Here is a 16,904-nt window from a genome sequence, read left to right on the forward strand (position 1 = left end):
GGAAGAGAAAATATTGTGATTTAGAAATTATACCATATTCTTGAATTGTTCTTAAATTACATTGTTCACTTTTTAAATTTTTTTTTTTTTTTGAGACAGAGTCTTGCTCTGTGGCCCAGGCTGGAGTGCAGTGGCACGATCTCGGCTCACTGCAAGCTCCGCCTCTCGGGTTTACGCCATTCTCCTGCCTCAGCCTCCCGAGTAGCTGGGACTACAGGTGCCCGCCACCACGCCCGGCTAGTTTTTTGTGTTTTTTAGTAGAGGTGGGGTTTCACCATGTTAGCCAGGATGGTCTCGATCTCCTGACCTCGTGATCCGCCTGTCTCGGCCTCCCAAAGTGCTGGGATTACAGGCGTGAGCCACCGCACCTGGCTCTTTTTTAAATTTTTAATTAATTTTATTATTCTTTAAATTATCAGAGTTCATGAGTACTAATGAAACAATGATTCAAATGTTTATACCTCAGCCTCCTGGATAGCTGGGACTACAGGTGCACATCACGATGCCTGGCTAAATTTTTAATTCCTATTTTTGGTAGAAACAGAATCTCGCTTTGTTGCCCAGACTGGTCTCGAACTCTTGGCTTCAGGTGATCCTCCTGCTTAGGTCTCCCAAAGTGCTTAGATTACAGGCATGAGCCACCAAACCTGGCTGATAAATATTTTAAACTTAAGCTTGTTTTTTCACATATTTAAAATTACTCTCTGAATCACTAACTCAAAAGTAAAGGAAAAAAAATACACAATAATTACCCAGGTTATATATAAATTAAATTTTATTGAGGTATAATGTACAAATAAACACAACCATTTTAACAGTTTGACCCAAGTATATACTTGAATAACCACCCTCTCAACAGAGAACATTTCCAGAAAGTTCTCTCTTGCCCTTTTTAGTTAATTCCCCCTACTTCATCCCAGGAAACCACTGGGACTTTAAGACAACTTGTGTTGTTTTTGCCTTAAAAAAAAAAAAAAAGAAGAAACAAAGCTGGGCACAGTGGCTCATGCCTGTAATCCCAGCACTTCGGGAAGCCGAGGTGGGTGGATCACGAGGTCAGGAGTTCGAGACCAGCCTGGCCAACATAGTGGAAACCCATATCTACTAAAAACTTTAAAAAAGTAATTAGCCAGGTGTGGTGGTGCATGCCTGTATTCCCAGTTACTCGGGAGACCGAGGCAGGAGAATTGCTTGAATCTGGGAGGCAGAGGTTGCAGTGAGGCGAGATGGTGAGAGCTAGACTCCATCTCAAATACAAAACAAAACAAACAAATTAGGCTGGGCATGGTAGCTCACACCTGTAATCCTAGCACTTTGAGGGCTGAGGTGGGAGGACCGCTTGAGCTCAGGAGTTCAAGACCAACCTGGGCAACAAAGTGAGACCCTGTCTCTACAGAAAATTAAAAAAAATAATTAACCAGGCATGGTGGTGCATGGCTGTAGTCCCAGGTACTTGGGAGGCTGAGGTGAGAGGATCATTTAAGCCCAGGAGTTTTCAAGGCTGCAGTGAGCTATGATTGTGTCACTGAACTGAACCACAGGCAACAGACTGAGACCCTGTCTCTAAAATAAAGCCAAAGAAATGTCTTTCCTCTCTTACCCACATGGGTATATGAGTGCGTGAGTGTGTGTGTGTCTGAGTGAGTGATAAAAATCTACTTCCTTAATAACATGAGTTTGTGTGTCTATGAGTCATTAAAACTCAATAATTTAACAAATTTGTTTTAGTTGGCATAAAGAGCGATTGAGAACTGTGCAGGACCCCTGTGCTTATGAGAGAGGATGGAGGGTGCAAACTGGTAGAAAGCATTTGAAGATTAACAGAGAGCAAATCTGGGCCACTTGAAAATATGTAGCCGTTGTGAGAGTAGAAAGTCTTCGCTACTCATTCTCAGCTTTTTCCCTTCCCTCAGGCTCCTGAGAGATAGAAGTCTTGGAACACAGTCCGTAAGGCCAAGGTGGTGTTATCCATGATAACACAGGTTTCTTCACATGGTATTTATGATAATCTTACAAAGCTCTACATGTTAGCTCTTAGAGACATGGAATGAGAATAGGGAGAAATCTTAGTGATAAGCCAGTATAGTTTCTCATTTTACAGATGAAGAGACTTAGGGAAAGGTTAAACAGCAGGCCCTAAGCCATAGAGCTAGTCAGGCTCAGGATCACACTCTGCGTTCCTTTACTTGTAGTCCAGGTGATTTCATAACCTTATGCTCCAGCAGGTAGAATTACTGTAAGAGATCCAAGACCTTGGGCTTTTTTCTCAACATGTATTTATGTGCACAGCATTTATTCCTAAGAAGCTCTAAGTTCCTATATCTTCCATACAGATGATTGCTTTAATTTACTTTGCCAAGTATATTTATAATATGGAATATCACATCAAAATTTTTAAGCATATTCAAGTCTCCCATGAATGTATTTTAACACAAAAATAATTTTTATACGATTTTCATTCGAAAATACCTATACATTTGTAGTCATTTTCTTTCTTAGGTTTTCCTTATGTTACCAATTATTTTTTATTTTCCATACAACATTTCCCCCCATCGTTAGACATCCGGGTTGCCAGTCAGCCTTTATCGTTTTGATTACTTCATCAAGGATGAAAATGCTTCTCTAGTAGAAACTCACTTTCATTTCTTTGGAAGGTGTATTTGGATTCTCGTTTCAATTAGAGCCCTGGAGTGTCCTCTTATCTCTTTGACCAATGCCTGTTGACACAGAAATCTTTCTCTTTTGGAGTTTGGGTAAAAACAAAACAGCCCTTAGACACCGAGTAGGTGGCCATGGTCTTACTCAGGTTATATATTTTTAATATATTTTTAAAACATATGCTTTTAATTTGTTTTAGGCACAAGCAGCATCTCAAGAAAACTTAGAGCAGTTAAGAGAGAATAATTTTGCTTCAATGAAAAGTCAGATGGAACTCAGAATTAAAGATCTGGAATCTGAACTCTCCAAAATAAAAACTTCTCAAGAAGACTTTAATAAAACCGAACTGGAAAAATATAAGCAACTCTATCTAGAAGAATTAAAAGTTAGAAAGTCCTTGTCAAATAAACTAAACAAGTAAGTCAAAACTTAGAACAGGAAATAAATTAAGCTCATTCATTTGCCTTGAAAGCATAATTCTTAGTGAGATAGATTCATGAGATTAATGGGAAGTGAAAGCTAACTAGGTAATATAATTTTGGAAAATGTTAGTAAATTAACTTACCTTTAAAGTGTGAGTCCAGGACAGTTTATGTCTTTCCTCTGTTTTTTTTTTTTTTTTTTTAATGGCTTTTCCATTAATATTCTTATGTAGTGAACTAGATCTATGTCTTTCAGCTATGTGCTTTTGAAACTTTGTTAGACATTGACATTGTCATCAGATTGTTTATCAGCATTGCCATAAATGTAATTATTAATGAGTTGGGCTGTTTTTTGGAAAATTACAACTTAAACCAGAAGGGTCAAGTATCACTACTACTCTGCACATTCTGGCACTCCATAAATGAGCTTTCCTTGATTGTGATATCTGGTGTTATCACTAGAGGGCGCTGTGAGACAAACTATCCTGTGTAGTTTTTCTACTACTTAAAGGTATTCTAGTGAAATAGGGAATGATTAACGTAGGGATGAAGGGAATTATAATTCATAAAGTGGCTAAAAATAACACCTTGGTTGGCCTGAGGGAGTGTGTGGAAAACAGGTCAGGCCCCACCTCTGATGCCTTGGGAACAATGTTAGGAGCTAACTGCCTTTGAGGCTCTTTAGTTCTTTTTGATCACCAACTCAGCTATCTTCTTTTCCCCTAGAATTTTTTGCTCTGAATTATTCCTTGGTGCCAGATGCCTAATATTTTTCCAGATAATGGGTGAAATAAATGTAAAAGGGCGTTGAAAGCAAATGCTTGCACATGTCTTGAGGATTTTTTTTTTTTTTTTTAAATCTCTAAACTGGTTTACTAAATACAAGTATTTTTAGCTGGGCTTTTTCCTTTGTTCTTAGTTCTGTTAATTGTATGTATCAAAACGATGTTTTTGATATGTTTGTACATAGTGAAATGGTTATTATAGTCAAGCAAGTTAACATATTTATCATCTCACATATTTACTCTTTAAAGACAAGTATTTCTAATGACATCCTCAGGAATCTTAACTGTGGAGCGTTCCAGAAGGCAGCAGGTGTTACCTGTGAAGCCATACATCATTGGTAGCCATTTTCTTCCCTTCCCTACTTTGCTTGAATTGTTTGTTGGAAACTACCCTAGAAACATACGCACTTCTTTTTTTTTTTTTTTTTTTTTTTTTTGAGACGGAGTCTCGCTCTGTTGCCCAGGCTGGAGTGCAGTGGCCGCATCTCAGCTCACTGCAAGCTCCGCCTCCCGGGTTTACGCCATTCTCCCACCTCAGCCTCCCGAGTAGCTGGGACTACAGGCGCCCGCCACCTCGCCCGGCTAGTTTTTTGTATTTTTTTAGTAGAGACGGGGTTTCACCGTGTTCACCAGGATGGTCTCGATCTCCTGACCTCGTGATCCACCCGTCTCGGCCTCCCAAAGTGCTGGGATTACAGGCTTGAGCCACCGCGCCCGGCCAATATGCACTTCTTTAGAACAGTCTAAAAATTATAATTGCATACAGTAGGCATGCTCTGACACGTTTTTCAGTATTAAAATACTGGTTAGTGGGAAATTTCATTTACTCTTATGGTAACTTTTTTAAAAATGCAAGTCTCTTAGGAATCATTTAGGGAAAAGTAAAATATTAAGCATGTGTCTTCTGCAATCTTCACAGAACTAATGAGAGGCTAGCAGAGGTCAGCACCAAACTTCTTGTGGAAAAACAGCAGAGCAGATCTTTGTTCACCACTCTCACTACCAGGCCAGTCATGGAGCCACCTTGTGTTGGAAATCTTAATAATAGTTTATATCACAACAGAAAACTTATTCCAAGAGAAAACTCAGTGATCTCTTCCTCAAAACCACGGACTTCAAATAATAGCGTGGAGAACTACTTGAGCAAGGTTAGTTATGTTGTCTTTTTTCCTTCGGGTTTCAAATTTCTCATATAAGAATTCTTTTTTTGTTTGTGTTTTTGAGACAAGGTTTTACTCTGTTGTCCAGGCTGGAGTGCAGTGGTGCCATCTTGGCTCACTGCAACCTCCGCCTCCGGGTTCAAGCGACTTATGTCTCGGCCTCCCAGGTAGCTGGGATTACAGGTGTGTGCCACCACACCCAGCTAATTTTTATATTTTTAGTAGAGACTGGGTTTCACATATTGCCAGGCTGGTCTCAAACTTGTGGTCTCAAATGATCTGCCTGCCCCAACCTCCTGAAGTGCTGGGATTACAGGTGTGAGCCACTGTGCCTGGCCTCAAATTTCTGATACAATTCTTGTTTTTTATTTGGTGAAATACTGAGTTGTTTAATTGACTTATGCTTGATAAGTAAGGGTCATAATTATCTGTGCTAATAAAGTGAGGAAACAGAAATTTTAGTTTTGTTTTTTTTTAAGTCCCTAGAGCTGTCACTTCCAAGAGATACCATTTGTTAACTTTATTCAATAAATGTAACTACATTGTCACATTTTAAATTTCTTTAAAAGCTGAATTTATTAGAAATGGAATATTATTGCCTATTACCTGATAGTAAAAGGTATACGTTGAGGTACTTTGGCTTTCTTTCTAATGGATTTGAGTTTGGCTGTGGTTGATAGCACTTTGATGGTTTTCTGGCACCATCTCAAGTGTTCTACCCTTAATCATAAGTGAATGATTGGCATCCAGACACTTAACCACATATGGAAATTTATTATTTAAAGAACTCCAAGATAAATACTTTTTATGAATTAAACCTCTAACACTGATTAATTAGTATTTTTAAGTTTTGTCATTTTGTTACATAGGATTACATCCTTAGTTGCTATTGTTACAGCATTTTTCTCCCAATTTTTGTAAAATGTGTCTATTACTGGGCAATTGCACAGCAGTTTTTAAATAGTTAAGCAAATATGTGAATTTAAAAAAGGCACTTCACTTGTGCCATTACTTGAATTTGATGACTAAGACGGCAATGATATCAAGAGTGTTTAGTAAGTATGATCAAACAGAATTATTTTCTTCCTACCCAGAATTTCATGTAAAGCCTCACAGGGTCCCCATCTTTACAGTTGCAAGATCCTAGCTAGCCAATATCATGTTCATCATTTTGTTAGCTTAGTTTTGTCTTGCTTTTCTGGGACAATAGAAAACCCATTGAAGAGGAACCTTCCAATCCAACCTTATGATTTCACTCATAGTATGACTCCATTTCTGGGGATCTCAAAATGAATTCAACAATGACAAGTTATAACAATTGTAGACTTGGTAGGGAAAAAAAAATAATTCAACTATGCTTGATCCAGTTTAAGATACTTGTCTAACTTTTGACCATTTTTGACTAGGGGGACAAATTACAAAAGCTGGTTGCAGTGGTGAACACCTGTAGTCCCAGCTACTTGGGAGGCTGGGGCAGGAGGATTGCTTGAGCCTGAGAGTTTGAGGTCGTAGTGTGTTTTTATTGCATCTGTGAATAGCCGCCACACTCCAGCCTGGGCAACATAGCAAGACCCTGTCTCTTAAAAAAATTACAAGACACATAAAACATTTGTTTGAACAAAAATAAATAAATAACTAGTCCTTGTTATGTATCATTAAAATATCCATTTTAATCAGTGCACATTAGCTTAAGAGTTAATGGTATTTTCATGATCTTAATGCAGAGAAAAATAGTGTAGACTCATGTTAAATGAGACCTCAATGTGGTTTCTTTACCAGGCCTCATGTCCTAACAAATCACAGAAGAACAAGCCTAAGGTTTTTTAGACAGTACTGCAGCCAAGTGGCTAACAAGGAACAAATTAAATGATTGTTTTAATATATAAATTACAAGATCCTAGCCAGCTAATATTTTTTTCATCATTTTATTAGCTTAGTTTTGTCTTGTTTTTTTTGACAATGAGATGATCACGGGCTAAGTGCTTCAGGGTCATGAAATTGTCCTACTGGGTACAAAAAGAAAATGAATGTCAAATACTTCTGTAGGCCAGATGCTCATGCCTATAATCCCAACACTTTGGGAAGCCGAAGCAGGAAGATCACTTGAGCTCAGGAGTTCAAGACCAGCCTGGGAAACATAGTGAGACCTCATTTCTGCAAAAAATTTAAAAAATTAGCTGGGCATGGTGATGCATGCTTGTAGTCCCAGCTTCTCGGGAGGCTGAGGCAGGAGAATCACTTGAGCCCAGGAGATCAAGGCCGCAGTGAGCTATGATCGTGCTTCTGTACTCTATCCTGGATGACTGTGAGACCCTGTCTCAAGAAAACCAAAACAATAACAAAAAACCTTCTGTAACTTATTAAAGCATGATGCAAATATAAAATTTTCTCATTAGTTCCTACCAGAAAACTCAGGTAACAGCATTTTATAAGATGATGAAAGAGTGTATAAATATGCAATGTAAGGGAGGATTTTTGAGGAAATATTTTTTCTTGATTTTTTGGGGGGACAAGGGGGTGTTTATTTGTACTATTTCTGGATAAGCTGAAAAATATTCCATTGGTATACATGGTTTCTTTGTGGGGCACTGGTTTGCCAAACCATGTTAGACTTAAAAAAAGAGATTAAAAAGGACTATTCTATCAAGTCAAGTGTGACTTTCATACCTTAAAAAAATTTTTTGAAAGAATAGAACTTTTCTTTTAAAAAATGGCATGAAACTATATTCCATAAAACAGATAGAAGTAGAGCTCTCTGGCTAAAGGAGGGTTAGGAGCTCTGAAGTTGTGACTTCCTTATCCCTTAATCCTGCAATATCCTCTGTAGATCCTTAGATTTCTGTGGGACAGTTTGAAAACTACCAGTTATGAAAGAATCCAATTAGCCAAAATTTGTTGGTACATTATTCTTCTATAATTTTATCCTATTCTCAAAAAAGCATACATGAAGTTGCAGATGTGCTCCCTTTATTAATGTTGGACTTCAAGCTACCTCCACCATCTGAAGCATAATCCCCACCTGGAAATAAACAGAAAGTCCATAGAGAAAGGAGGAGCATTTTTATAAAACATAGTTTATTTATTTTACTCTATAATAGCTTTTGATTTCTTATTATGCATTAAATTATTAGCATGAGAGATTAGAAATTTATTAAGCTTTTTTTTTTTTCTCTTTTTTTTAGACGGAGTCTGGCTCTGTCACCCAGGCTGCAGTGCGGTGGCCGGATCTCAGCTCACTGCAAGCTCCGCCTCCCGGGTTCACGCTATTCTCCTGCCTCAGCCTCCCGAGTAGCTGGGACTACAGGCGCCCGCCACCTCACCCGGCTAGTTTTTTGTATTTTTTTTAGTAGAGACAGGGTTTCACCGTGTTAGCCAGGATGGTCTCGATCTCCTGACCTCGTGATCCGCCCGTTTCGGCCTCCCAAAGTGCTGGAATTACAGGCGTGAGCCACCGCGCCCGGCCATTTTATTAAGCTTTTTAATTTCCTCTAGCAGTGTTCAGTTTCTCCTAAACTATTGCTCTGTCCATTTCAAAAACCATTGATGGCACCTTGTCTACCTCAATAGGACAGTCATTAATGTCACCAATACATTTTTATCTCCTTTTTTCTTCCATAGTCTGTATCAGGCACTGTGTTAAGTTATTTAACTGGAGACAATAATTCTAAATTTGTATTAAGGGAAATATGAGGAAAATGTGTGATTTAAATGTGTGATTTAATGGTAAAGTAGGAATGAAAGGGACTTTTTCAAAGTCATTTAATATTTGCCAGTTTTCACTTTGAATATAGGTAAAACCTTCCCAGTTTTCCATCAGCCAGGACAAAACCAGACTTGTCAACACACAAGACCCTTTTCCTAAGTTTTGGAGTGTCCCTCCCAGAGCCGCTCCCTCCTGGGTTTTGGGTCTGCCACTTTTCCCTTTGAGCCTTTATGTCTGACCTGGTGTCCTTTCCTCAAAAGTAGTTGCCCTCAACTGTCATTTATGTGGTAAAATATTCACCACGCCGGGCGTGGTGGCCAATGCCTGTAATCCCAGAACTTTGGAAGGCCCAGGTGGGTGGATCACGAGGTCAGGAGTTCGAGACTAGCCTGTCCAATATAGTGAAACCTCATCTCTACTAAAAAATACAAAAATTAGCTGGGCGTGGTGGTGCGCGCCTGTAGTCCCAGCTACTCAGGAAGCTGAGGCAGGAGAATTGCTTGAACCTGGGAGGTGGAGGTTTCAGTGAGCTGAGATTGCACCAATGCACTCCAGCCTGGGCAACAGAGTGAGGGGGGGGAAAAATAACCTCTACTTAAATTTGTTATGCAAGAAGTATTCTCTGTCTAGACAGTTAAGATTTCTTCAGTATTAGAGTAAGCAATTTGCTAAGAGTATTTCATTTTTATCTAAGCAAAATATACATATTATGAAAGTATTTGTAAATAGGGTATAAAGAAATAATAAAATTTATTACATGTAGGAAATAAATATTTAGGAGAAGTGAGAAACTACATTACATTAGTAGTTCCTTAATATAAGTCATGTAAAAATGTATATTTATGTCATGTTTATTAATGAATAGCAATATAAGATTTGTTCAATAAAGGCTTCTCCTTTTATTTAGTATTGAGTTATTACTTTTACAGGACCTGTCTGCTAATGCTGTTGTCACATTATTCATTTTATAAGGCCTGTCTATAATATTACTGTCACAGAAATATATGGAAAACAGTCTTACAAAAAATTGGGAAACCTGTTAGTCAAAAAATTTTATCTTCATACCTAACATTTTTAAAAGCATTGGATATCATATTATCATTATCACCACAAAGTACCTATTATACTCACTATATAGTGTGCTATTTCAGACCATATTCTGGGTATTTAGAGAGAGAATACCTTTTATAAAAAAGATTTAAATAAGAACACTCTAAATGGGCCACTTGCAATATAGTTTGAAATATTCCCACACATTTCATAGTTAAGTATATAAATAAAATTAGATGTTTAAAAAATTGGTACTAATTTTTGAAATCAAAATTACAATTAAAGAACTATACATATTTTTTTGTTTATAATTCTACCAAGTTGTGAATCAAAGAAACTAAGCTGGAAAACTAGCTCGAACTTACATTTATCACTTTTTGAGCAAGTTTTCTGAAATCTTTGTGTTTACATGAATAAAGAAATGTTACTTATAATATATAGGTAGGATAATACTTATTTTCACTTACTTTTTTGCCAGTAGAATTTTCACATGACATTATGATAGTATCACTTTCTTCATGTATATATTGATGATTTTGTACCAAAAAATAGCATAGAACATACTTTAAAATTTCAATTTTCTAAAAGTAGACAATGGAAAGGGTTCAAGCAATTCTCCTGCCTCAGCCTCCCGAGTAGCTGGGACTACAGGTGCACGGCACCATGCCTGGCTAATTTTTTTTGTATTTTAGTAGAGACAGAATTTCACTGTGTTGCCCAGGCTGGTCTCAAACTTCTGAGCTCAGGCAATCTGCCTGCCTTGGCCTCCCAAAGTGCTAGGATTATAGATTTGAGCCACTGTGCCCCACCAGAAAGTTTATTTTAAGGAAAAATCCATTAAAGTGAAAAAACTGATTAAGCTTTATAAAGGTCAGAGTTTTGCTAAGAATTTCAAAGTAATGCATTCATTGCAAACTATGACTTCAGTTGTTTAACCTTGTACTAAAAAGAGAAAATATCACCTGACATTATGTATATGCAATAGACCAATATTAATTGTACTTTTTATCAGATTAAACATTACACATTTTTAAAATCTAAACTTAAGTAGGAATTTTATTTACGTGATTATTTTTATATTTAAGCAATCGAGTTAAATGTAGTCTTTAAGCGTATTACAGGCCACGTTTTGTAAGTGATATATCATTCCCATGATAATGTCTCTTGTCTAACTTAAACATTATAAATAACTTGTGACTTATTTCAGATGCAGCAGGAGTTAGAAAAAAACATAACTAGAGAGCTCAAAGAAGGTAGGTTGCCAAACTTCATGAATTAAATTTAGATTGATTAATTGATTTCTGAAATAAACTGTAAATGGTGAGTGGGATCCCTTTCCATTTTTTGACTAATAGATACTACATTAAATGTTCTTTCTTACACACATCTAATGAAAGATGTGAAAACATAAATATTCATAGTGAAGAGTATACTTCCTTTGTCTCATTAATTCATCATGTTCCATAGCTTTAAAAAAATCTCAAGAAGTCTTTGCATCTCTTTTTTTTTTTTCCGGCTCTACACTTTCTTCACTTCTGCCATTCCCATAGAACTGTAGCCAGCGTGCAGAAATTATTCTTAGAAAACAAAGGGATCATCAACTTCTCAGGGGTATGGTGGTGATTTAAGGCCCAGAGAGCCCAGACTTACCTAGTAATACCTAGTCTGGAATTACAGTTCATAAGCAGTTGCCTGACAGGTGACATTTTAAATCTCCAGTCATTTACTTTGTCATTGGTTTCCCTTTGCCCTCAGGAGAAGCTCCAAGTTCCTTAGCATGGAATAAAAACACCCACATCAATGTGGTCCTTGTCATGTCATTCAACCTTATTTCTCACCCCTTGCTGTTCTCCGGGCCCCTTTGCTCTGGCATGCAGCCACCCTAGACCACGTGGAATTCCACAGGGATTTTCCTCAGCTCCAGCTCTTGGCATTTGCTTCTTCCTTCTGTCTGGCATGTTTTCCTTGTCCTTCAGGTATCAGTCTACACATTGCCTCCATCAAAAAGCCTACATTATTGACTCAGAACTGGGATAGGTGTCCGTTCTCTGTGTTCCAGTAGTGTCCTGTCTTATACCTCTCATGGTATCTGTGACTCTGTATGGAAATTGCATGTTTGTCTGTTTTTTCAGATTATAGCATATGTTTGTTAGAGATGGATCATATCATCTTCATCTTGTAATTCCAGTGCTTACTTTGCTCATGGTTGTTGAATAAATGAATGAAGAGAAGCTCTGATATTTAACCATAAGGATAAATTAATTCAATGTGCAACCATGGGCAAATTATATTTAATAGTAATCTTGTATAATAGTTGTGCATAGATATATTTCTTTATTAAAACTGACAAAATTCTCAGCTGTCTTACTGACTTTCACTTAGTTAACTTTGAAATCTTTTAGGTAAAGAATATAATTCTTTCTTTTTCATTTTAGCTGCTGCTGAATTGGAATCTGGATCAATAGCTTCTCCTCTAGGATCTACTGATGAGTCAAATCCAAATCAAGATCTGGTTTTGAAAGCATCAAGAGAATATGTACAGATTTTAAAGAAAAATTATATGATCTGAAAGATAAAATTTTATTACTGGGCTGTTTATGTTACATTTTAATTGTTTCTCATTAATATTAATATATGACATGTAAAAATCTCTATTAAAGGAAAATATTTTTGTATCATATGTGTCAGATCAAAATTTGTATAGTATTTTAAACAATGTTACTTGGCTTCTTTAAGTGGATTTTGCCAGTGAAAACCAGGAATATTGAGTTTTACATGCTCAAAGTGCCCAAAGTCAGCTGTTTAAACAGCCAAACCACGAAGTTGTCATTAATACTTTAGTGCAGTTAATTGATGGCTTATTTGTATTTTGTAATTTTTATCACTATATGTAGTGGTAGAGTTGAACTTAGACATCATTTTGTTGTGCAGGAACTATGGTCATTGTTCATGTTTGGATGTATTACAGTTGTTACAGTGCCATCAAATGTACATAATTTTAAGCACTGATTTATATAGCTCTTCTCGGGGAGAAATAAGATTTGCCTAATTCACCTTTTCTGTTTGTTTATTTATTTCTAATTAACCTTTTTGGAAACAGTCTTCAATTTAGAGAAAATTTCCAAAGTTTAATGCAGACTTTCCCCTCCGAACCATTTGAGAGTAAGTTGCTGACATTATGCCATCACCCCTGATTACTTTAGTGGGCATTCCTACAAGTCAGGACATTCTATGTAACTACAGTGCAAACATGGCAATCAGAAAGTCAACATTAATACATTCTAGTTTACTTCTCTGTAATGTCCTTTATAGCAAAAGGATCCCATTCCAATCCACGGCTTGTATTTAGTTGTTGTATCTCTTAGATTCTTTCAGTCTGGAACAGTTCCTCAGTCTTTCCTTGACCTTCATGACCCTGAGTATTTTGAAGAGTAAAGTCCAGTAATATAGAATGTCCTTCAGTTGGGTTTCATGGTGATTAGGTTTAGATTACATGATTTTTTGGCAGGAGTATCACAGAAGTGACCCAGTGATCTTCTCATTGCATCTTACCTGTGACCCTCCAGTTTTGACTTGCCCTGTTACTGGCAGTGTTAGCATTGATCACTAACAGTGGTATCTGCTGAATTTCTCCTCTGTAATGTCATTTTTTCACCTTGTGGTTAATTAGTATTTTATGGGGAGGTAATTTGAGACTATGTACATATCTCTGTTCCTCATTGAACCCTCAATTCATTTACTTCTATCAATATGGGTTCATGGTTTATTTTATTCAATGGGTTATCATTCATTTAAGTCATTATTAAAATTTGTTTTTCTTTTAAGAAATACTCTATTTTGACAATTTCAGACTTACAGAAAAATTATAAGAGGTAGTACAAATAATTTTTGGATATTATTCCCCAAATGTTAACATTTTACTACATTTACTTTATCCTTTCTTCCCCTTCTCCTCCTCTGTTTCTAGATAAATATGAATATAGGTGTTTATTACAGATATTTTTTCTGAACTGTTTGCAGGTTGCAGACATGATGCCTCTTTATTTCTAAATAATGCATATTTCCTAAATACAAGGAATTACCTTACATAAGTGTAGTTTAATGGTCAAAATCAGGATATTAACATTGGCTCAATGTTAATATCTAATCTATAGACCTCATGCAGAGTTTGCCAGTTGTCTCCAAGATATCCTTGATAGCCGAGGAAAATTCAAGATGGGGGATTTTCACCAGGTGTGTTGTGTTGGTCCAATTGTCCCGTTTCTCTAGTCTCCTTTAATCTGGGACAGCTGCATGACAATCTTTGATTGTCATGACATTTATGTTTTTGGAGAGTATAGGCCAGGTGTTTTGTAGGCTTTGTCTCCATTTTGGTTTGTACAGTGTTTCCTCATGATTAGCTTCAGGTTGTGTCATTTGGGCAGGGCTTTCACGCAGGCTGAGTTCTCTGCAGTGCAGCATCTGGAGGCATCTGCTATCACTCACTTCCATTACTGGCCAATGTTGACTTTGATTATTTGGTTTGTTCAGATAATCAAAGTCCACATCCTGCCATGTTTGTCCATGGTAAAGCTACTATATACTTCGTATTTAAGAAGTATCTTGTATAAAGATACTTTGAGATTTTGTAAATATTTGGCTGCTACTCAGAACTTCAGCCACGAGATCAAGCCTTTCATTGGTGATTTGTGCTTGAATCAATTATTATTATGATGGTTACCAAATGATGATGTTCTTATTCCTTTATCCCTTCTATATTGATAAATACAACAAAACCAGTGAACAAATAGAGGGAGAAGGGAAAGCTTACTAATTTGGTGTTCAGATGCCCCTGGATTTGGCCAACAGTAGCCATTTCAAGCCGACTTTGTGTCCTTCTGAACCTGTCCCCCTTATTCTTTGAATACTTCAAGAGTCAACTGTATTTTTAACTTCCTTTTCTGACAGTAACCTGGCTCCCTTCATCCTGAATATATATTAAGTACTTACTTCATGCTGTCGATAGGCTTTGGAATCTGACTTTAAGTGAAATGACATATAACAGAACCAATTTTGCCATAGGCTAAATGATACAAATAAAACATACATATCGTTGACATATCGTTGGTCACAAAAACATCACTAAACTTCTAAGTGAAGACCCCAAAACATGAATACTAAACATTGAAATAAATGTGAGCTCTACGTATATTTAGGAAAGATTAATTTAAAAAATTAAGATACCACCCAGTTTTGGGTGCATCAGTGAGTGAGAGTGGTTGTAGTGGTGGTGCTGTGTTAAATCAAGGAATAAATGATGCAAAGTGAAAAAAGTGTCAGGAGCACCTGCTGCCCTCATGCAGCTATCTGAACACTATTTTTGTGTTCAAAAATAGTCACAAATACGGCAGGCTCATGGAGCACTTTCATACCACATGATTGTGTACTGCAGCATTTGTGTTATGACCATAGACCCTACAACATTTTATAGTAATTTGCATTCATTTGTTCCTTGCTTAACCTGCTTATTCCAGTTCAGGGTCACACATTGTTGGAGCCTCTCCTGCACTTAGGGGTGCAGCGGGGGAACCAGCTCTGGACAGGACATATCCCATTGCAGGGCCACTCACATACACCCGCCCTCACTCTAACTGGGACCATGTCATGACATCAGCACATCATATGACCTAACATGCCCAGCTCTGGGATGTAGGAGGAAACCAGAATACCTGGAGGAAACCCACACAGACAAGGGGAGAATGTGCAACCTCCACATAGATGGGAGCCCAGTTGAGAATTCTTTTTCTCCTCAGTGTGACAATGAAATGATGTTGTTCAAGAATCTGCTATATTTACTGATTTGTTCAATCCCCGTGTGTGTAACCAATCTCTTGTGTCCCAGCCCCTAAGCAACTGTGCTCCCCAGTCCCCCTTGGACTCCAGCACCCTTCATCAGGTTGCCTCCACCGCTTTTCCTCCCAAGCTGATGCTGTCTTCACTCCATCCTTTCCCAGACACCCCGTGCCAGGCCATCCTCTTATGTAGATGCTTCTGCCTCACATGCTGTAAACCCATGTGGGACTATCCCTTCCCCTGTGTGGTTGCCTCCTGACTCTGTCTTTGATACCTCATTCTATTCCATCTACCTTTCAGGGGTGCCCTTACTTGACCTCCAACCCTGTAGAGGGTGACACTCCTGACATAGGAGATGGAAAGAAATTATTTAGGCAGATAGCAAGGGTAAAAGAGTCCTTGGCAGAATTTCTCTTTTAACAAAAAGCAGGTCCCAAATCATTTCTAACAAGGAGCAGCCTGAAAAATCAAGCTGCTGACATAAATAAGCAAGCTGGAAGCTTGCATGGGTGAATGCTGGCAATTGTGCCAATAGAAAAGGGCTACCTGAGGGCGAAGTACTTTCAATATGGAGGCTCCATCTTCCCTTTTCTTTGTACAGTAAAGGAACAGGCAACATGGTGCTGGCCAGGCAGAGAACTCATCTGCATAATAAAAGATTAGGGTGTGGGCGGCCAGATTTTCATGCACTATGCAAATGGCACACCTAGCCCTAACCAGGTTTTGGCACCTTATGCAAATGGCACACCTGGTCTGACCAATCTTTTGTGCCCTGTGTAAATCAGACACCACTGCCTTAAGTTCATCTATAAAACCGTGTGCATTTTGCCGCAGACTGGAAGACCTGCCCGGGACCCTCTCTCTGCAGGGGAGAGCTTTTCTCTTTCTCTCACCTTTCAAACCTCTGCTCTTAACCTCACCCCTGTGTGTCCACATCCTTGATTTCCCCGGCGTGAGACAATGAACCTCAGATATTACTCCAACAGTAATGCTGCTTCGCTCCCACACTTAGGCCGTTTTCATTTTATCCAGACTCCAGCCCCTCACTCTGGGCCACCACAACTGTTTTTGTTTCCAGACTTAGTCCCCATACTTTTGAACTGAAATGTTCAGGAAGAGAAAGGAGAATAGGACTCCACACACCATTTATAATCAACATGCCGAGCTCTACAAAGCAAGCATTTTTTATTGGGATTGCACTGAGTCTATAATTTGGGGGAAAAAGACATTTAGAATATTGAGTTAGTCTGTCTTTTTTTTTTTTTTTTTTTTTTTTTTTTTTTGAGACAGAGCC

General features: G+C 37.9%; 1 protein-coding gene across 8 annotated transcripts in view; it reads left to right on the top strand.

Moving 5' to 3' along the window:
* ANKRD26 (ankyrin repeat domain 26) overlaps window positions 1–13,808 on the top strand; it is a 101,684-nt gene extending 87,876 nt beyond the window's left edge. For all 8 annotated transcript variants that reach the window (XM_010381434.2, XM_010381433.2, XM_030940569.1 and 5 more), the window contains 4 exons: window positions 2,858–3,075; window positions 4,785–5,013; window positions 10,986–11,031; window positions 12,214–13,808. In XM_010381434.2, the coding sequence (XP_010379736.2) occupies window positions 2,858–3,075; window positions 4,785–5,013; window positions 10,986–11,031; window positions 12,214–12,347 (627 nt within the window). In that variant the 3' untranslated portion in view covers window positions 12,348–13,808. The remainder of the gene's footprint in view (window positions 1–2,857; window positions 3,076–4,784; window positions 5,014–10,985; window positions 11,032–12,213) is intronic.
* The last annotated feature ends 3,096 nt before the right edge of the window (window positions 13,809–16,904 follow it).

The sequence above is a fragment of the Rhinopithecus roxellana genome, chromosome 11 (genome assembly GCF_007565055.1).
Source record: "Rhinopithecus roxellana isolate Shanxi Qingling chromosome 11, ASM756505v1, whole genome shotgun sequence".
NCBI classification, from domain to species: Eukaryota; Metazoa; Chordata; class Mammalia; order Primates; family Cercopithecidae; genus Rhinopithecus; species Rhinopithecus roxellana.